General features: G+C 40.1%; 2 protein-coding genes and 1 long non-coding RNA gene across 3 annotated transcripts; 2 read left to right on the top strand and 1 right to left on the bottom strand.

Annotated features, from left to right (window-relative positions):
* Nucleotides 1-345: 345 nt before the first annotated feature.
* Nucleotides 346-17,884, bottom strand: LOC122993091. Its single transcript, XR_006406332.1, has 3 exons — nucleotides 17,798-17,884; nucleotides 17,290-17,364; nucleotides 346-3,836 (listed from the first exon to the last, which is right to left on the bottom strand). It is a non-coding gene; the product is annotated as an uncharacterized LOC122993091 (long non-coding RNA).
* crsp7 (cofactor required for Sp1 transcriptional activation, subunit 7) lies at nucleotides 5,885-11,276 on the top strand. Its single transcript, XM_044366954.1, has 4 exons — nucleotides 5,885-6,024; nucleotides 6,131-6,330; nucleotides 7,399-7,473; nucleotides 7,564-11,276. The coding sequence occupies exons 2-4, from the start codon at nucleotides 6,259-6,261 to the stop codon at nucleotides 9,313-9,315; spliced, it is 1,899 nt and encodes a 632-aa protein (XP_044222889.1). The 5' UTR covers nucleotides 5,885-6,024; nucleotides 6,131-6,258; the 3' UTR covers nucleotides 9,316-11,276.
* Nucleotides 14,876-21,981, top strand: cnn2 (calponin 2). Its single transcript, XM_044366958.1, has 7 exons — nucleotides 14,876-15,056; nucleotides 17,855-17,976; nucleotides 18,092-18,158; nucleotides 18,687-18,824; nucleotides 19,013-19,129; nucleotides 20,144-20,290; nucleotides 20,565-21,981. The coding sequence occupies exons 1-7, from the start codon at nucleotides 15,000-15,002 to the stop codon at nucleotides 20,868-20,870; spliced, it is 954 nt and encodes a 317-aa protein (XP_044222893.1). The 5' UTR covers nucleotides 14,876-14,999; the 3' UTR covers nucleotides 20,871-21,981.
* Nucleotides 21,982-21,999: the final 18 nt, after the last annotated feature.

Genomic DNA, 21,999 nt, shown 5'->3' with positions numbered 1-21,999 from the left:
CACCCGTTACTGAATATTGTTTTACATTTTATAGATGACTTTGTCTGTTTCCTTGGCACTACAGTGACACTGAATACCGCTGTTTCTTCATCATGCTGGTGTTATTTGTGCCCGTTATCAATTTGCTCCGTGTCTCTTCGGTCTTTCTTTGGTTTTGCATTTATATGGCTTCTTGCATTTGCTCTTTAAAAAAAATCCCCTGTGAAGTCCCATATCCATATCCCATATGCACTTTATGCATTTATTTAAAACATTTATTTATGAGAATTTATATACCAAACCCCATGTGACTGTTATGTGCACTGGACCTGTTTGCCCTGTCTTTGATCAAACATGCCTTCTTGTAAAAAAAAAACAAAAACAAAAACAAAAAAAAAAAGAAAGAAATATGGAGGGAAAAAAATCGAAATTAAATTATAGTTATTTTTGAAAAGTCATACACATACAGTCTATTTAAAAGAGCCACGTTTTTACTTAATAAATGAGTATTTTAGCTGTCAGTTGTTCCTTAAATTTGGGAAACTAGTCGACATTTGTATTTTGGGCTGATCAGAGTTCTCTATAACTGATTTGCACGGTGTCACAGCTCTTTTCGCTAGTGATAGCAGTTTGAGCAAATAAATGAACTGGAAAAACATTGTAATTAATCACTAACTAGCCAACTAAAAATGTATTATTAAAATAGTTTTTAAAAATTCATGTATAGTGCAATTTCTCAGATGAGTACAATTGAAATCTGCAGGCATATTATCACGATATTGTGCCAGACAGGAAGTATTTTATGGCATCCATGTTGTAATTCAGTGCAGGAATAATAATTATTAAAATGCCCATAAAAGGAGAAGAAATAGTTTATTTTCTAAGACACTATATCACCATTTTCCATCAATATTCCACACTATGAAAAACACTTTTCTGTCTCTGCAACAGTATGTTTGTTGATGTATGTCAAGGTCCTCCTGTTTCAGCACATTTCACCATTATTCTCACACAATGTAAATCAAAAATGTTCTAACAAATGTGATCGAGTCAGTTGAGCTTGAAGATGTTTTTTTCCCCCTTTTTTCACCACTTTAATGTTTTGGATGCATCATGTTTCTCAATTATGATGCAGTGTTTTTGGTTTGTTTTGCTTGTTTTTTTTTTTCTATTTTAATACTTTTGTGATTGCATGAATCTCTTGACATGATTTGCCCTTTTTGGTTTTATTTCTTTTGAAGGGCAGGGTGAGCTTTGTTCGTCTAAGTGTTTTTGTTTTTCTTGTTTGGTAAAACTGTCTTTTGTCTCTTTTTAATTCAGCGTCATGTGTAGGCTATGTAACTGCTACAGTAAGTGAAGCCTGACAGCATCAGAAATATGGTAATCAGCCTTTTTATGCACATGTAGAAGCTGTTTGTTCGGTACTATGTTTTACACTGCAATATACAGTATGTGCTTATTTTCTGTGCAACACCCACAGAGCTGTATTATGTCATGGTAAATCTATAGACTAGCTTTGTATATTGCTGTATGGTAGGAACAGTGTTTTTCGTGCTTTATGTAATATGATGTCAAAGTGAGAAAATGCACTGAGAAATACTGTGCTGCAATATGTCATCGTGGCTCGAAAATTCTCTGCTGGACCTCAGACTTTATCGTGAGCCTGACATCTTTGTAGGTCCATCTTTCGGTTTTTGGTATTTCTCCCAAACTTTTTTTGTGCTCATGTAGATACAGTAGCTCTGACTGATGTGTGGCCTGTTATGCATCAATGTTCAGGTATCCATTGGTATTACACCAGTGTTTACACAGACAAGAGTTTACAACAGAGCAATGTTTGTTTTTCTCTCCACAAAATGTTTCAAATACTCTACAAGACTCAAATACTCTACAAGACTACATATGAACCACTCACAGTGTGTTTGCTGTTCAACTACCAGATTTATCAGTGAATCAGTCATGCAATTTCAATGCTATGATAATAATGTCAATATTACAACCATGAAATGATATATTCTATTTAATGAGGTTTTAAAGTTGTATGAATGATTAGATTTTCTTTGTACTTCATCTCTCTGCATTTCAAGGCCCTGAAAGCACTTTTTTTATTTAATTCTCTATAAATTCCCCTTCCTGCTCTTGCTGTGAGCAGCTGCATGCCATCAGAAGACAACAGGTACTATTGAGATTTTATTTGATTTAGTTTTACAGCAAATCTTCTTTCTTTCAGTGTTAAATCAACAGGTGAATCAAAAAGCCAAAGCTCAAAGCAGCCATACATGCATGAGAATACTGAGACGTTTCAACCTGTCCCTCTAAACACATCCTCTCCTTTTTTTCTTCTTTATCAAATTATTTTATTGGGATACAAATTATCATTCATATAAATATTTGAACTTATCGATGAATTGTTTACAGTGAACATAATTGCTGAAATTCTTGCAGCATAATTTAATGAGATGTGACTGATATATCCTGCTCCGTACCTGGGAAATCTTTTTTTTTTTTTTGCATGATACTGAATTTCACAATATCTCAGAAAATACCATAACATTTGTGCTTTAAATTACTCAGTTCTGCCTATGTTTTATAAACCTGCTGTCAAACACTATTTTGTAGTGAATATTACAATACACATCTTGTCTGAGAAATAACAATAGACATACAGTAAGAAATAATGTAAGAAATAGCAAAAATAAATACTGTAAAGTCAGGCGATATGTGTAGACTGACTTTGTGACACAACATGTAAAAACAAAGTGAATCAGGAAGCTGAATCAGGAAGAGTGATAGTCACGGATGGTCACTCAGTGGGCTACCCACATCTATGAATCCTTTGTGTGCATTTTGAGGACAGTCCTGCTGGTTCAAGCCTCATACAATGGCAGCTAAATTGTTATATAATGTATTTTGTTTTTGAGTACAGTGATACTACTCCAAACACTGCACATGCATTTTACTGCCGTGAAGGAGTGCACTGTGTTACTAGAGTGCACTCACAGCAACAGGAAACATACGCTCATAGAATATGCAAAATCTAGCATTCTGCAGCACAGCTTGGTGAGTTGGTACTTTTTTGAGCTAACCCTTTAAAAATGACTGGTTCAAGACTTTGTTCTTCAATTTGTGTGTTTTCTATTCTAACTGTCAAATCGGACCAAAAGAACCCAAGTTGGCTGTAAATGTGTGCTATACTAAAGATAAGATATGCTTCTGTTTGAACTGTACCTGATGTATTTTTCTTGTGTGAAGGCTTCTGTCTTTGTATCTTTGCATTATTATTTGTAAATGAAATGAAAATAAATATATCTGAATAAGCGGAGATATTGTAATCTTGTTTTGTCATTAGGTGGACTACAAACAGCACTTGAACACAGTGAAATGGAGCATTAGTTGTACTGCGATTACAGCCCCAGTAACTGGTATAAGAGTCGACTTTCTCACCCACTCTGCAGCCTCACGTCCAGTGTTTGCCCTTCCCTCTCTCACTCTGTCCACATTAACTTTTAAAGGGTTGACTGGATATTTTGCATGTAGTAAAAGTATGAACTTTCTCCACCCTCATTCACCCATGACCTCAACTCATTGTATTCTATTGCAACACTAAAGTATATCTCCCTGTTTTGCTTTCCTAATACTAATTTAATGCATCCACAAAGATCCGATCCAGCCTGTTCACTATCCTTGAGGTTCAGCTTCACCATCACTGATGCCCTCAAATGGCTGAAGTGTTTCATGCAACCAGTCTGGCTTACTGGCGCAGCATCCTGCATGTTGCTTCATGTTTCAGGAACAGGTTCTGCTGTTTGACTTTCATCCTTTTCAGAAAATGCAGGACTCCATCTGCTGGTGGAATGCTGTAATATAAAGTAAAGTCATCAATGTTTGTTCATAATAATAATTTTTAGAAACACATTCATATTAAACATTTATTTGAATATCTGCCTTGAAAATGACCACTGTTCATGTAGTAAATGTAATAGAGCTGTACGACCAGTGAGAGATTTTTGTGTGTGTGTAGGTGTGTGGTAAGTGATGCAATAATGAAAGAAAAGTAAGAAATAGCTAATTTCATTTAAAAATGGACGGATTTTGATGTGACTCTTTCCTCTATGAAGAGTAAAAATAAAGACTGGTGGATCTAACTGGCAGGAGACTGAAAAATTAATGATCTTTTTTATTTTTTATGTTTCATGTAAGTTTGGCATGTGGTTTGATGTTTTATATTCCTTTTGACAGTAGCTGAATTTAGTCAATTAATCATTAGTTGACTGACACATAATGAATTAACAATTTAGATAATCTGCTAATTATGTAAGTTGTTATCAAGTAAAAATGCCTAACATTGTTTGGTATTATGGAGGTCTGAAACTAACAAAATGTTGCAAGAGGCAAAAACTGAGTACATTAATTATAACTTGTCATTTTGTCAAATTTGCTGGCATGTATATGGAATTTTGTTGATAAAGAAATAAGTTTTATACTGTACATTTTCTTGACAGACATTTCATCAGCAAAAACTAACAAATAGAATAAATTCAATTTTGAGTTTGAGTTGAGCATCTAATTTTCTGTTTTTAAAAAAATATTAAGGTTATACCAAAAAAGTCAGTCAGACAGTCCCAAAAAAAGATGAGTTGTCATTTCATGTGCGTTGTGACAGAAGGAAAAAGAGGGTCAACATTTAGCCTATATTTTACAATAACTGAACCTCCAGCAGTGCAGGTGGACGGTATTTCGGTTGTTAACTGGTGATTCTCAGCAGAATGTGTTGTGGTTGTCGTGGTGGCGACAGCTGTTGAAAAAAAACAACGAACAGAGCAGCCTCCAAATTTATTTTAATCAATTTTGAATAATACTCATCTGTGTCTATTATCTATTTCTATCTATTCAGTCACCTCTCAGTGATTCTTACAATGTGGGAAACAAACCTAAAGCCAATCTTGGGATTTTATAACCTATCATCATTCTCAATCAGAAAGTTGCTGAAATTGTTGTGTACAGTTTATGATTTCATGAGTTCATTTGTTATGAGATCTCCAGAATTTCTTTAAAGTCCCCCTCCACTCAAAAATATGTTTTTCTTCTTGTTCCTACAGTTGGATGTTTGAGCTTCACTGAGCAGAATGATGTATGTGCAGAGTTTGACACTAGAAGGCTCTTTTCACATTCATCTGCTGAAGGGGGAAAGTTTCTCTGTGCTCATTGAAAATCCAGTTTTAAGGGGCAGGCCTATGAGCAGGATTTGTAAAATCACAAATAGTTTGGAGCCAATTCTGGCCCAATATTCATCTTACACACACAACTTACACACGTGCGCAAACATTGACAATAACTTTACAGTGAAGTAGGAGACATCTTGTGTCCAGCAGGAAAACTTTTTTTTAATGAGAGAGAAGCAAGAGATGCCACTTTAATGCCACTTTTTTGTGGCAAAATCATATCAGAAACATATTATTATGTAGAGTATTTTATATACATCTTAAAAAATCTCTGGAGGGGAACTTAAACATTGCACATTAACAGATATCGCTGTGCCAAATTTGTTTGTGAAGAAGGCACTTAGAATTTGAGAAATGTTGCTGTCTTTTTTTGTACAGCCACTTTGTAAAATATTTGCATGTTGTGTATCATCAATCAAAGGCCTTTATCTTTTATACTTTTTTACAATAAATATACTTACAAATGTGGAAAAGGGGAAAGTGACCCATATTCAACCAATTAAATATACTAGTGTCATGCTCAGCTAATCTATATTTTCCCCCTCAAAAAAGTAACTTTTTTTTGGTGACACCGTTTAATTTACATAATGTAAGACAAAAAGGACCAGACGAATGTATACTGTATAGAACATTCAATTTAAGAGATTTTGATTTAAACTGCCGTTACTACGAGCAACCACGGCCAAACGTCCCCAGTTAACACGGTCACTCGTTAAACCGAAACACCGTCAGAGGGATGTTTACTTGGTTTTACGTGCAGACGTCAAACTACATCGTATCCCATCATGCAGCAGGAGGCCGTGGAGAGATCCAGCAGCTGGTAGTGAGTTACCACAGCGCCGAGCAGGCAGCAGCTAACGGCCAACACAGCGCACATACACACACACTTCATGCTCCATGTGAGATAAACTGAGCCGTCTACCTTACAGGAGACACGCAGAAATATGCTGTACGGACGCCTGACGAGTCACCACAGCGGCTTTTGAGTCACCATTGTCACCCGGTTTTCATTTTGGAGGATTCCTCCCTCCATCCTCCGGATCGCACCGAACAGGCGATGACAACGGCCCCGGCAACCCCGCAGCAGATGAAGGACCGGCTGCTGCGGGCCGTGGACAGTCAGAGCAATGTGAGTGAGGCTAGCTGGCTAGCTTTAGCTTGTTTACCTGCCCTCCGGTAAACTCAACCAGGCTCTATATCCCGACAGTTACCAGTTTAATGTGTTAAAAAATGCTTTACGTTTTGGGTCAGCACCCATATAGCAGGTAAATGTCTGCGAAAGAAAGGAGAGACGATGAATCTGTGGAGGTGACAGCTCGCAAAGCTAACTTAGCAGCAGCCTTAGGTTGGTTAGACAGCAAACTGGCGTTAGCTGGTTTATGTAGCATGCTAGCTGCTAGCCTAGCCGTTACACCGTATTTAACGGTAACTTTATGTAATAAACATAACAAACACGCTCCCTGAGAATACGTTTTTAACTATAATACCATCTTTATGTTTTATGGAGTGGTCAGAGCTTCGCTGTGGAGCGTTTCACGTCAACAGTCCCTTGTTAACGAAGTGTGGGAGGTAGTTAGCTAACTCGTAGCTTGGATAGCTGTAGCTACGTTTTAGGAAATAGTCAGACCCTTCCCTCTCAAGTTAGTTAAACGCTAGCGGCAGCCAAATCAGCTACCACAGGTAACTCTGTCGACACTTGGACACTGGTGGACTTTGTCGACATGATAATAAACTAGTTTAAATTAAAATTAGTTAATTTTAATGCCCGTTTTTGCTCAAATGCCACACGTTTGTCTTAGCGCATGCAATGATGAAGGATTTTTGAGCTGACACTTTGCCATCTTTACTTTTCAACGTCGCTCTGTAGCAGAGAGACAAGCTAATGTTTCCTAGCTCGTCGTAAGCTAACTTGCCCCCACACTCTACACGTTGCAGACACGATTCAGTGGTTTTCTATTCGTCCAAATACTGGAGTTTTTCTATATATCACATTCATTTATGACACTTAGTAGTCGTGTCTGTGTTACCCACTTGTATTATTTTCCTTAGTGTGACTATATTGTGATTAAAATTCTTATTTAACTATGTCTTCTACTGCCAAACTCTGTGAATTGTGGTTTTGGACAAGTACCGTTTTTTGCATTGAGAGAGCAGGTGAAATAATACAAAATGTTTGTGTTTGTCCCCCCCCCTGCAGATATGCAATATGGTGGTCGTATTAGAGGTTATTTCCGGTCTCGAAAAGTATCCTATCACCAAAGAAGCACTTGAGGTAAGACAATTGACTTTCTGTGAACTACTTTTTCATGTAGAAATTGGGTTGCTTGATTTCTCTCTAACTCTCACACACATTATTCATTAGGAAACTCGACTAGGAAAACTGATCAATGATGTACGAAAGAAGACCAAGGATGAAGACCTTGCCAAGCGTGCTAAGAAACTCTTACGAAACTGGCAAAAGCTGATTGAGCCTGGGCCTGCTGTGGCTGCGAGTGTCCCTGGGTCTACCAATGGCAGTTCTCATCCCTGCAGAACAGAAGCCCCTCCACCTGACATCTCTGTTTCAGGGAAGGGGGTCCCTGAAGTCAAAACCAGAAATGATGTTCACAACACATACTCACCAAAAGCTGAGAAATCAAGCAGTCGCAAGCGCCGAGCAGAGAACAGAGACAGTGGAGTGCACTTACCAGAAAAAATCTCCAAGATGTCATATGATAACTCTGTTTCACCGCCACCCACCAATGGGATTGCAGGAAGCCCTGATACCCTGCCTGACCAGGAGGTCGTCCCGTCCCCTGACAGATCTCGCATAGAGCACCTTGACAATGATAAAATCAACAGAATTCCAGTAAACGCTGTCAAGCCTCGCCCCAGCTCCCCTGGAGTGGCCAAACTACCTAGCACTTCCTCTTTAATCAAGGTTGCTGTGATGCAGCAGGCCAGAATGGATGATGGAGGAGGAGGAGGCGGGTATTATCAAGCCAAAAGTCCCCGTGGCCTCACTACCAGTCCAAGGAGCACGAAGCAAGACACCGTGACCAAGCGCTCTGCGGCATACACACCGAAAGGAACATCTATCCCAAGCCCATCCCCTAGAAATTCTCCCCTTCCTTTGTCCCAGTCTGTATCCTCCCCAGCTCAAGCATCTTACGCTGACAAGCTGCCACACTCTTCTCATAGGTCTTCAATGCACTGGGCCAGTTCGTCAGATGTCCCTTCTCATTGCCCACCACAAGACATATCTGCAACACTGGAATCCCCATCAGTCTCCCCCTCACCCTCTCACCCCCAACACAACTCAGAACTACACAGGCCGACACCTGAGGTAGCCATGGCTGTGTCTGATGACACAGACGGGGCAACAATCCCCAACTCAGAGCATAAACGGAGGAAGTACAGGTCTAGAGACTACTCTGTCAACTTAGATGGCCAGAAAATAGAGGACACGACTAAACCAGTACGGTTAAAAGAACGCAGACTAACATTTGACCCTGTCACAGGTCAGATAAAACCCCTGGTACATAAAGAACCTTCTCAAACAGAGGAAGCCCCCACTCCTGACCCTGCTGAGTCTAGGCAGAGAACTGAAAGCACTGTACAACAGCCCGCTGCCGCTGCCATGGCCACGGCCTCGGCTACGGCCTCGGCTACGGCTACGGCGACGGCTACGGCCACGGCCTCGGCTACGGCCACGGCCACAGCTCCAGGTCCCAGCCCTAACCCTTTTCACCAGACGAACTGGAAGGAGCTGTCCAGAAATGAAATCATCCAGTCCTACTTGAACCTTCAGAGCAATGTGCTCACCTCCTCGGGGGTCCAGGCCCCTAGTGCACACTTTTTCATGTCCCAGTATCTGAAAAGGGAAGAACAGGAAACCAAGGAGTCGAGGAAGACGCACGTTCTGCAGACGGACAACTTAGTAGGGGATTTACCGGGCGTCAGCCGGGAGGTGACGGATGAGGACCTGGACAGGATACATACACAGCACTGGCCGGGGGTGAACGGTTGTTATGACACCAAGGGCACCTGGTTTGATTGGACAGAGTGCATATCATTGGACCCTCACGGGGATGAAAGCAAATTGAACATCCTGCCATATGTTTGCCTAGACTGACGGGTTTGGGAAGGTTGCTGTCCTTTTCCACTCCTGTGTTCGTCTCCCCACAGAGACAAAGATACTTTGTGATTTTGTTTGTCCACTGTGAGTTTGGCAAAAGCCAGGCCTGCTAAACTCCCCCCCTGCCCCCCCATGCCTCTTCCTCTTTCTGTGATAATCTATTGAGATTTTGGTATAAAAAGAGTAAAGATTAAAAGAATAGTTGAGTTTGTGATACCAAGGGCTGTTTCTGTTTTATTTTTCAAACTGAAAGCCACAGGAATGACGAGGCCCTAGTTGCAGAGTGCTGCTACTAACAGAAGACAAAAAAAAAGAGGACAGAATTATCCATGGCAACCAGAAACAATGTTTCGATGTGAATTTTCAATGTTCTGAATTGTACCACTATTTCAGGCTCACTTGATAATACTGTCCGTATTTTTTTACCTTTTAGTTTCTAATGAGGAATTACAATCTAGGGTTGAATTTGAGGGAAGGCTGGGGTTTAGCTGTCCTGTCCAGGCCGCCATGTTGGTGCCCAGAAAGGTGTCGATAGAGTTCATCTAGCACAGGTAGAGCTGAACATGTCCAGAGTGTGAAATACTGGAGCATATTTGGCAGTTACAAGAAGCTTTATGTGAGATATAAAGAGTAAATTATAAATTTCTTATCATGTATACATCTATTTATTTTGACCAGTTCATTTATGGGACATTCATCAAAACCAGATGTTCAAAAACATATAGATCTCCTTTTCTTTTCTCTTTTCCGCATCACAATGTCGCCGGCCTGATCTATAGTGTAAAAGGGGGGCATACTTTCTTTAAGATCGGCCAGTCCATTCGGTCATCAACATTCCATACTCCACCCTTCACACCCTTTCGCTCTCTCCGTCTCATCACACAGCTCCCATGTCCATGCCATCTCAACTCAAGAAGAAATTTATTCTGGATTAAGTATTTGGTTTCCAATTGTTCCATCAAAGTAGTGTGGTGCTAATTGAAAATTTGAGAACCTCTCGCCACCCACTAGTTCTCTCTCAAGCCTAAAATATGAAAGAATGTCAAATTAGGTGGTGCTGATCAATAATTGCATTTTCGAGACAAAAACAAGGAAATGTTTGAATGCTGGAATTCACTCTGTCTCCATTCCTTTAGATCCTTTTTGCCTTTTGGAATTCCTTCGAGATTTTTCTACAAGTTAAACAGCCTTAGTGAATGTACAGGATTGAGACCTCTTTGCACTTGTTTGTAAGTTGACAACTTGTTGGTCATTTCATCCCTGACTTGATTAAAGTGTGAATAGTGACTGATGTTCCCACAATGTTACAGTTATGTGCCCATATAGTTTGTTCAGTTTCAGACACAATTCAAGTTCTTGCAGCTGCATTTGATGGTTTTGAAAAATATTTAGCAGCATTTTGTTTGCTTCCATTTTTAAGTACAACAAAAAAAAGGGAGAGAGAAAGCAGTGTGCATCTGATTATTGCCATTTTCCATGTGACAAACAATTAATACTTGATTTCGATTTCCCTTTATACTCACCAGTCACTACCACGTTTTCTCACATGACCTGTCAAGATTGGCTTCTGCCGCAGCCTCTCTACTCATTCATTCTTTCAGTCATTCATCCCTACCAATGTGCCTTGGTAAACGGTAAATCTGGATTTGCTTCCGCATAAAACACGCCTGTCCTTGGAGCCGGCTTTATGTGCGAGAACTCCAAATCCCACGATCAGTATGACGCTGGTATATGCACCATTTCTGTTACTTTTTTTGTACACACTGATTTAGTGAGGGTGACGCTGCAGACAATGAGAAACTGCACAACAACAACAACACAGCTGGCAATAAAGGAAAGTGCTACAACTGGTTGATAAGAATCTGTTTTCTGGAGTTTTGACTGGGGCATCTTTATTTGTTCAGTGTTTAACATCTCTCAATTGTTTGAAAAATAAAATGATCTAATTCTTCAGCTCAGTCGACTGACTTGTGCGTCTTTTAGAGTTCCGTGAATTTATGACACATCGTGTTTAACAATTGTTAACATCCTTGAAGGTTTTTGCCCTGTTGAAACTAAACGGGTCGGTCTGAGCTTTGTACACTTCTGCCTTTTTATTTTGAGCTTCACTGTACTAAGTTGCATTATGCCGTAATTTGTTGTACTTACCCAGTTCATCCATATGGGGGTGCACATTGTCCATTTGCCTCCTTTGTCTGCATCAGTGTGTTATGTAAGCTTGAGATGTTAAGAGTAATTGCAGTTCAGTGGGAATTGTTTGATCAGGCTTGTCCTTTTTCTATTTCCATAAATGATATAAGGCCCCATATTTTTAAATAAAACAATCCTACCAAACATTTAGATTGTTTTCCGTCTGTGGACACCTACGTGTGACAGTAAAATATGGCCTTGTGTATTTAAAAGTGACACCTTTATTAGCATCATTAGTCTAAAGGTTTGATCCTAACTACGTCACTCCCTGCTCTGACTCAGTGAGCTGATGTCACCTCATTACAGATCTCAGGATGAGTAACTGTTGTTCCCTTGGGTGCATTTACTCTGAGACTCTGAATCAGTCCTCTGCACACCTGTATGATGTACTCACTACACCTACGCTCAGAAATGCAGCTGTTTTTGACCAGACACCCCATCAGAGACTTAAGGAGAGACACCTGGGCTGATATCATTATTCCTCTCCAGTCTTGTCTTGTTTGGTTCCCAACTAAGCCAAAAATACACTGTCAGCTTGAGGTTGTGCAATTCATCAAAATCTGCTGATGTGTTGATTGGTTGATAAGAAAACATCACGCTCTCGCTAGCACACAGTTACAACAGCAACAAAAAAATGCTTTCTGATACTGCTTTGTAGATCATTTCATGAAATGTCTTCAGATTAGAGCAGCTTTTAGTATATAATTTTAGTGCCCTCAGGTAACTGGTTTTCAGCTTCAAACCCCTCAAACAGAAGCTCCCCAACGTCAAACATACTCATGACTTTAGCACCCAGCAATACAAATCACTTTTATTCAGGTGTGTAAGAATTCACTAAATGCAACCATGGAACCAGACTAGGTGAAACAAATGCCTGTTAGGGCCATTTCAGTGTCCTTAGTGTCAATAGCCAATGGCTCCCATCCTGACTAGTAGCACTGTCGTCCATAATGAGATTAGGGCTGGTCTGGAAAAACAACCGAGTATGTGCCACAGTGAAAAGGCCTCCTTTTAGAAAATATACATTGGCGTTACTTTAAGGGGCACCCAAAAACCACAGCTATCTATCAGCTATATGATTTGTGGTTATTTCTCCAGATGTTCATGTTAGGATGAACAATCAATAAAGTTACATTGTCATAGAATCATGTTATCATTATTCTGTTACAAAAGAGACAGTGATAGTGAGACTGTTGCTCCAAGTCTGTAACATTTTAACACTGGTGTTACTTTTTTTTTTTTTTTTTTTAAAGATGCAGCCCTGGCACAGGACCCCGTATTTAAATATAATGATGGTTTTCTATTTGAAAGTGATTGCTTTTTAATTCCAGGATGGCAACATAAGAGTTAGAGTTGGACTTCTTGTTCCAGTGTGAGATTGAATGACACAAAGAAAAGAAAGTAAACGCTTCTTTGCGATTGTTACTTACTGTTATAAATTATGTCATTGATTTATAAAGATGGGAGCAGCCCGGTTGTTACTCTGATAAGCTTTACAACTCCTGGCATGCGAGAAGTTGTAGGCTATTTGTTATCTACAGTCCATAGCTCCGACATTACGTCAGCTCAGTAGCTCATTGTGCTTAGTTTAGTTCCTCCAAACTTTTTTTTTCTCAACAGTGACTCAAGAAAGTGCGACAATCTGTCTGGTCCGCTGCGCGTCTGGTATGCAGGGTGGGACCTGTGGATCACTCCCACCATTCAGGAATTTGGGAAGTTTCCTTCCATATAAGGAGTTTTTGATATCAATCGCGACCTAAGGAAGAGAAGGGGAAAGGTGGAGCCTAGGATCGATTAACGAAGCATACGACCAAAGAGTACACAGGATAACCAAGAGGACTCCTGTCTGCGCACTTCCGTAGTCGCTGGAACTCGTAAAAGTTTATAGTAGGAATGAATGAATGATTTCTTATCAAGTCTGTTATTCTGAGTGCAGGTTTATAGTCTGTAATATAGTCTATATAACTCTTTATGACATCTGTTGTGCCTTCCAGTATTATCTTTGTATATATTTTAAGCTTATAGCTCACCCAGTATCTATAGTAACTTGATATCAGATGTTTTTAAGGTGAAGTGAAAGCTCTTTAACAAATCTCTATGAATGGGGCTACATTAAGAGCCTGGCAAAGTACATTTAATTAGACACATGCACAATAAACATATATTAATATTATAAATCAATGAAGCTAAGTAGATTGGGCTAATTATGAAAAGTGGCTCAATCAGGTGCTTCAAAAAGCAGCTCATGTAACCTACATGCTGTGAAAATGCGTGTTCACATTTTAAAAATTAGCAACCAGTGTACTGGGCTGTAGCTAGGATTTTTAGAAATACAGAGGTTGTAAATCGCCTCAATTTTAACTAGAAACCAAAAAGAGGATTTCTATAGGGTAACACACCTGCTCCCAAGTTTTTTCCCCCCAATATCTTAATTAGTGAAGCAGCTGTAGAGAGAGATGAGAGGAGAGAGAGATGGGAGACAACATGCTACAAAGGTCCTTGGCCAGACTTAAACTGGGGAAATTGTGGTTCACAGCCACTGTATTGGTGGTGACCTGACTCATGTAATGGTGTGTTTTTCTGTGTCAACTTGTTAGGATAAACCACTGTCCTACTTCCCAGCGTCAACGTGCTCCAGCTCCAGAGAAAAGCAGCAATTTGATGACATTTGTTCCTGGATCGACAAATCCCAGCCACTACACACCGACTTCTCATGTCTGCATAATGTGTCCAGTGTGCGTATTATGAATAATGCAATGTGTGTTGCACTCAACTTTTTGGAATGATTTGTCATATTTTATTTATTCAATTACCTGCTTACCCGATTGTGTCCCAGGGTTCCCATCTGATAAGATTTCTGCTTTTAGATGTTTTATTGTAGAAAGTGTATGAAACTCATGACCAGAACAGTCATACATTCTGTCATTGTGTTACTTATGGGTGGAAATACAGTGTAAAGAAATGATACCCCTTTTTGCTGGGGACCCCCTGGAATCCCCTCAAGGACCCCTGGGGGTCCCCAGACCCCACTTTGAGATACACTTATCAAATGCACATGGAGCTATTTCATGCACCCAAAAGCTAACAGGTTCTGTCCTGGGTTGAATATTGATGAGGGATATTAATCTTAATGTTGTCTTAATGCTCACATTACTGTCCAAATATTTGGACAAACTGATGCTTTGGCAACATTGTCCTTGAAACCTTCATGCCAATAAAGCCCCTCTGAATTGAACTGAGTTGACTTAACCACCAACATCCATACATACTCAGGTGAACCACAGTGGTGAACTATCTTGACTCTTGAATCCACCATCTTTGGTAGAAACCGTGGGAGCGCTCTAATTGGCGGCCGTAAAAGAGAAAGGAAGTATTTAGTTCACTCCGAGGTTTCATTGGAAGAGAAAGTCCAAGATAATTTAGCGCAGTTTTTATTCTCAAGTAGGTGTCTTTTTTTTCCACTCAGACAGAAACATCTCAACTCTCTGACAATGGCGAGCTTTAACAAAGGTCCTGCATACGGACTGTCTGCGGAGGTCAAAAACAAGGTGCGTACACTTACTTTTACGTATTAATTACAGAAAGTTGTATCAAACTTCATCCAGTCATCGTGCTTATGTATAGGAGTCACCTGGCCTCCATTTTGAAGTGCGTGCTCAGGTTCACAAGATAGTCAAGTAAATGAGAAGATAGTGTGCAGAGATTTAATGAGATTTTTTTTTTTAAAGATAAAGACTCCAACTTTAACGAAACTTAATTTTGAGTACATTGACTTTGCAAAGTATATATTCATCTGCAAGTTGTAGCTCTTGACAAGCACAATAGATATCAGTATATTTCTCCCCGTACACACGCAGGAGACTCACTTAAAAAAGACTATGGGCGTTGTCCCTCCTGGCAAAGAAGTATGTCGTTGTGGCAAAAGTGTGATCCCCGTTTCCAGCTGTACTCTGTCCCCTGTGCATCTTGTTGCCCGGCGTTGTGACCCGCATTAGCAGATAATGTAATTCACCTATTAGTCCCTGGCTTGGATGCCATCCATCCTCGTTATTGCCCTTCCCTGAATCTTTTTTTTTATTGCTTGTGCGGAATAGCAAGCCCCCCCTTGCGGTAAGGTATCGTGCTGTTTCTCATAGTTCAACTTTTTATTCGCCTAAATCATGTCGGATCGATGCAGGGAGGAAAGTTTTTCCACTTTTCATTCTGTTGAAATAAATCCCCATGTTTGACTGAAGTCACACAAACCAAGACGAGTCCCCAAAAATGACCCCAACCTCTTCGGTAATATGTAACTTCAGTGTGTGTGTGCGGCCTTGATGAGGAAAGCACCCTGTTAATGTAGACCTGCAAAGATCTCTGCACACCCGGATCCACTTAAAATACCAGGCCTGATGCTGGAGATTATTTTTCCTAACCACGTTATTGTGTATCACACTGAGCTGCATAACCTTGGGAATTGTTCCCTTTTTTTTAAGTTAAGGGATAAACTGTTGTTGCTGTGTAATAACTCACTGTGCATTCATGTATTACCAGTAAGGCTGTCTTAACTTTGTCAAAAACATGCCTTCTTTTAACTCTGTTGTATTTTCTCACACCCAAAAGTGGTAAATGTGGTTTAAGTTGCAGAGATCTTTGGTTTTGCTTCTTCTGCCTTCACACACACACACCAACCAGAGTTTCTTTACCTCCTTCACCTTCAGCTGATTTATTTATTTTTTTATCTGCATTCCTTGGCTGTGCCCTTGTATGGGAGAGAAAGGGTCACGTCCCCTCCCCAAACCTCCACAGAACAACATGTGCCGGACGTAAAGAAAACATGTAGATTTCCTCTGTCTGTTGGCAGTGATGGCCTTGAAGGGAGGGCTAAAGAGATGCTGACTTGAGTCAGTGGTATTTCCTGCCATCAGTGACGTAGCCTCTACCGTGAAATGTGAAGCATTTAAGGATTTACAACACCCCCCCCCCTGCCCACCCACACCACCTTTGCTTTTGCTTATTAAGCTGGCTGCATATGCCATATGCAACTTTTTTTTCTTTTTTGAATGTCACCACTCTCCGTATTCATTCATCGGATCGACACGCACAGTTGCATACCCTCGCTGCTTCATTCAGCTCTTTTATTCGAGCACTGTGGGGTAAATTCCTTGTGTTCAGCTTGTCTCTGTAAATTACATCTGTAAGACTCTTTGTGGGCAATTAAAATAGCCCAGTGTTGTTTTTAATATGGGGATAACTGAATGAAGGAAATGTAATTAGAAGACAGACATTCCTTAAGAGCACAACCAGCTGTGAGCCCAGTGCAGCCAACTTTTATGTATATAGTAGGTTGAGTTTCTCACTGGCCTCTGGACAGAGAGAGATTGTTAGTTGGTTGTGAGTTTGCACGGAGCTCATTCAACACTTTTATCCTTTGAGAAGAGAGAAGAAATGTATACCTGTTTCAGTTCAAGTCAATGAATTTTTTTTTTTTTTGTCCTTTCATTTCTGCTTTCCAGCCAGTCACACATTTAACTGAACTGTTGTTTGTGTAGTCATAAAGCTCTTCCTGAATGGCCTCCTTTTAGAATTCCTCACACCTCTGTCATCAATAGAGAAACGCTTATAAATCTAAGTAGCACCTCAGTAGTGACAACCAGAACTGAAAGTCAATCTTTGTGCCATGTTAAGCCCCTTCAAACACACCCTCCTCTTGTCAGCCTCTGCCTTCCTGCGCTTCAGGGGAGAATTTAGCAGTTTACAAAACAGGATATCCGTGTGTGTGTGAGTGTGCGTTTTTGTTACCTCTTTGGGACCTTTTCCGGTATAAACATCGACTTTGTCGGGACCTTTAGACCTCATGGGGACCAAAACCCAGTCCTAATGAGGCAAAACATCATTTCTAAGGTTATGGTTAGGCTATCCACGATAAATGGAAGTCAATGCAATGTCTTAACAGGGATAACTGCACAAACTTGTGTGTGTGTGTGTTTGGTCATGTCAGTGTCACCTTCTTATTTATGAGGGCTGAAAAAGACAAAAAACTCTGAGTACAGAGGGCAAACTATGTCGAGGCAAAGTGAAAAATAAGGGTGACCGTGAAACATGATTGCATGCAGTCAAAATAAACTTTTGAGGACAGACTGGTTTTGTGATGTATAATTATCCGCAGTTCTGTCATTATAGATGCGGCTCGGTTATTGGTGGTGTGTCTTGAGTTTTCTTCTTCTCATAAAGGCTCTTTAGTGGTTTGTGTGGGTGGTTTGTGACAGTCTGTGAATAAGTGAATTCATTTACTAAAAAAATATCCTACCGGCCATTATCGCTGCTGGTGGAACACACGTGACCTTTGATCACTCTGCCCGAACAGATCGCACAGAAGTACGACCCTCAGAAGGAAGAGGAGCTGAGGATCTGGATCGAGGACATCACCGGCACCTCCATCGGCCCTGACTTCCAGAAAGGCCTGAAGAATGGAGTAATCCTGTGCGAGTAAGTAGAGATAAAAAAAATTCCCATTCCACTGTGGCATGAGAGCCTTGATCATCTGTTTTTAATACGTACAATTGTTTGGAAATTTGAAACATTTTCCTCCTTTCATTCTCAGTCTTATCAACAAGCTTCAGCCAGGCTCTGTGAAAAAGATCAACAAGTCAGCGCTGAACTGGCATCAGGTGAGTTAGTTGATTGCTCATGTTTTTCAGCTAATTGAGGGTGCGGTGAGATCATGTTAACCGCATAGAGATGATGTCACTTTATTTATTTTTGTAGCACTGGTTCATTGACACCAGTGATGATGGTTCATGCAATCAGAGACTTGATTTTGTACGTTGTTACCAAATAGCTCCTTGTGCTGTCATGTTGTGCTTTGATCATTTTCTACCAATTGGGATGTTGGTACATTGAATCATGCTAGGTCATGGTTATACTTGCATTTGCATGCTTTTACAGCCACTGCTTATAGCAGCGTCTTAAACTGGTTTCTTTACTGAGGCGTAATCAGTCACAGTAAACTCAGTGCCCTGTTTGAGATTTGAGATTGAGATTGACACGTTTTTTTTTACAGATATATGACTGCTTTTTGTTAATAGGAACATTTAAGATGAAATGCGTACAGAGAAATGATCACACCTCATTCATTTTAAATCCTGTACAAACAGTGTTGATCTTGTCTAAACCGTTTATATTGGTGTGGTTTTTAGCTGGAGAACCTGACCAACTTCATCAAAGCCACCACAACGTATGGCCTGAAGCCTCATGATATCTTTGAAGCCAACGACCTGTTTGAGAATGGCAACATGACACAGGTCCAGACAACGCTGCTCGCACTTGCTAGCATGGTGAGTCTCAAACTATCATAAACAGATTATATCTTATACTATTGTTACATCTCAGTATGTCAACACTTTAGTTATATCTGATGTGTGTTCCCTCAGGCTACAGTGCTTAGTGAACCGCAGTTACTGTTATGAATGTTTGGATTTTTGGATCTCCACCATGACGACCTTCTACACTATATTTTCTCCAGGCTAAGACCAAGGGCTGCCATTCCCGGGTGGACATTGGGGTGAAGTACGCAGACAAGCAGGAGAGGATGTTTGATGAGGAGAAGATGAAGGCTGGACAGTGCGTCATTGGCCTACAGGTACAGCACAGACGGTCTTGAGGGCGATGGCTGAACAGCACGGTTTAAAATGTCGGCGGTTCGATCCTGCCAGCGGACCTTTGGTGCATATTGTTCCCTGTGTGTCTCTCTCTCCTCGTAAAATGCCCAAAAAATATAAAGAATGTGGAGGGTGTTACATCTGAAACTCTGCTCAAACCACAGAAAACTGAGCCTTGTGTACACTTCAGCCTAAAATCTCCTCACCTGTCAGATTTAAATCTTGCTGGCCAAGGTGTCTCCAACCATTTCTCAGTTAGTTGTCATTTCAAAATAGCAAACAGCCTTTATTTAAACACGACTGCAGTTTATTTTGGCACAGGTCCGACAGTGATACTCGGGGCTGTGGAAGATAATGTAATCCATTGTGACAGGACAAAGAAATCCCAGGTTGTCATATCTTCACTCAGATGAAGGGGGGAAAAAGTATCTGACTGTAAAACAAAATCCCACAAAACCAGACACAGCTTATGAATTTGATATTTTTGGCTGAATCTGACAGAGGAGAGGCACCTCACATGCTTGGAAAGCTGAGCTCTCTATACCGCATGTGGTGAAACTATTGCGAAACCAGAGATTGTCATGATCATGTCAAGCAGAGCATACTTCTGTGTAAGAGCTGCTCATTGTTCTCTTCCTCTTAAGCTTCTCTGTTTTGTTATTGGTTCCGTTGCCAAGAAAGATGTCAAGTAGATATGAAGGCTACCGAAACAGAGAGGAAGAGAAAATAACTTGCTGTCACAAGCTTCATTTGAATGTAGCCATAGCAGACAGCTCACTGAAATGTTAAAGGATGTTTTCTTGGTGTCAAAACTTTGTGAATATTACTTACTTAACTTGCATAATTACAACATTAAGGAACATTTAACTTCTGTTTAAGTTGTTTTACAGTAAATGTTTGTTTTTTATAAGTCTCGTATGACAATTAATTGTAGATTTTTTTTTATTATTATTATTTTTTTAATTAATTTATTTTTTTGTGCTTTTTCTCTTTAGATGGGGACCAACAAGTGTGCCAGTCAGGCAGGTATGAATGCATATGGCACCAGGAGGCACTTATATGACCCCAAAGTTCAAATCCAGCCCCCCATGGACAACACAACCATCAGTCTGCAAATGGGAACCAACAAGGGGGCGAGCCAGGTACTGGAACACATTCCTTGCTTGTTATGAAGTCATTATTATAGGATTGCAGTGGAAATGAGCCTCAGGGTATTTAGCATCAGTTATTACCCGTAATTTGACTGCTGTGAGCAGGTGTCTTGTTTAGTCTTGTCGAAAGCTGTAAAACCCTGGATTTTCTCCAACGAGGGAAAGCTGACACTGGATCTGTTTGCAACATAATTGCACTTAAGAAAAAGTAAAACTGAATGTGTTTTCTGAATGTGTCTTATTCCTCTGTCTGTGTCTCCCACAGGCTGGGATGACTGCTCCAGGAACAAGGCGTGCCATCTATGACCAGAAGCTGGGCACGGACAAGTGTGACAACACCACCATGTCCCTGCAGATGGGATACAGCCAGGGAGCAAACCAGAGCGGCCAGAACTTCGGCCTGGGACGGCAGATCTACGACGCTAAGTACTGTCCTAAAGCTGGAGAAGTCCCAGATGAGCAAAACGGGGCAGGCGGAGTCCGCGACTACATCCCAGATTACCAAGACGAGGGTTACCAAGGTTACCAGGAAGAGGAGCAGGTGTACCAAGAAGATGGGACAGATTACTGAGGGGAAGAAGGGAGCCGAGAGGGGGAGAGAGAGATTGTGTCAAGGAAGCATGTCCTGCAACACCATGTCAAGGCAGGCGGTTTATTTTTTATATCCATTAGGATGTTGTACCTTTTTTGGGTCATATCCTGTTAGTATTGTATGAAAATGTTTTCTTACCCCTTTTTGTGCAAAACCATTGTAACACATATCATGATGAACTGTTTTTCTGTGTTTTTTTTTTTTTTTAATATTTAAAGTGACCACAAAAGCCAGTCCTTTGGCTTAGCTAGTTTTATATCCCAGGGATTTTTGTAATGTGCCAAATCCCCACTATTTTTTCCAGTGGTTTTTGCTGACTCATTAGTTGTGTTAAGGGAGATCCCTAAGTTTTTGTAATGGGAACATGAAAGTAAAAGTGAAACTTTAGGGAGTTTTTTAGAAAACGCATGTTATTTTGACTTTAAAAAAAGAAGCCCATGCTTGTATGTATGTTATAGCTGAATCATCTGTATAAACAACATCAATTTAACTCCTGTGAATGAGAATGTACATCTGTTTGTGTTTTTTACTTCTTCAGTATCTTCAGTATTTGTCATTCACATATAGTAAAGAGTTTTCAGACAGATGAGGGAACAAAATGGATATGTTAGAACAAACCAGTCTTAGCTTTTCTATTCTGTCTCTCTCCTCACTCATTTTTTTTTTTTTTTTTTTTTTAATGGAAGAAATATTTCCTTTGTTTGCATAACCAGTCCAACTGGAGTTAAACTTGTTTTCTTTGGATTAAAGACAGTAGGGGAAGTGGATAAAAAATACTCAAGTGAAGTTTTGAACATTCCAAGCAAGAATACTGGATTTTTTTGTCATTGAATAATGTTTAAGTGAATCATTCTTCAATATTGGTTGATATGCAAACCAATCTTATGATTATATTTGATCATTTAAGATTTTTTTTTTTTATTTATGCATATTTGTGATTTGAATGGGGGCTGTTTTTTCTACCTTGACTCATTTCGTATTGAACTATACTTTTTTTTTCTTCTGGAATAATCTTTATGCCAGTGGAAAAATAATTGACTTGAGAAGTATGTTTTTGTGAATACGGTGTAATAAAGATGTGTATTCATTATCTGGTGTTGTTTGTATA

This window comes from Thunnus albacares, chromosome 12, assembly GCF_914725855.1.
Source record: "Thunnus albacares chromosome 12, fThuAlb1.1, whole genome shotgun sequence".
Classification (NCBI taxonomy): Eukaryota; Metazoa; Chordata; class Actinopteri; order Scombriformes; family Scombridae; genus Thunnus; species Thunnus albacares.
Note: the sequence above shows the minus strand (reverse complement) of the source record. Positions and strands in the feature narration are given on the sequence as shown.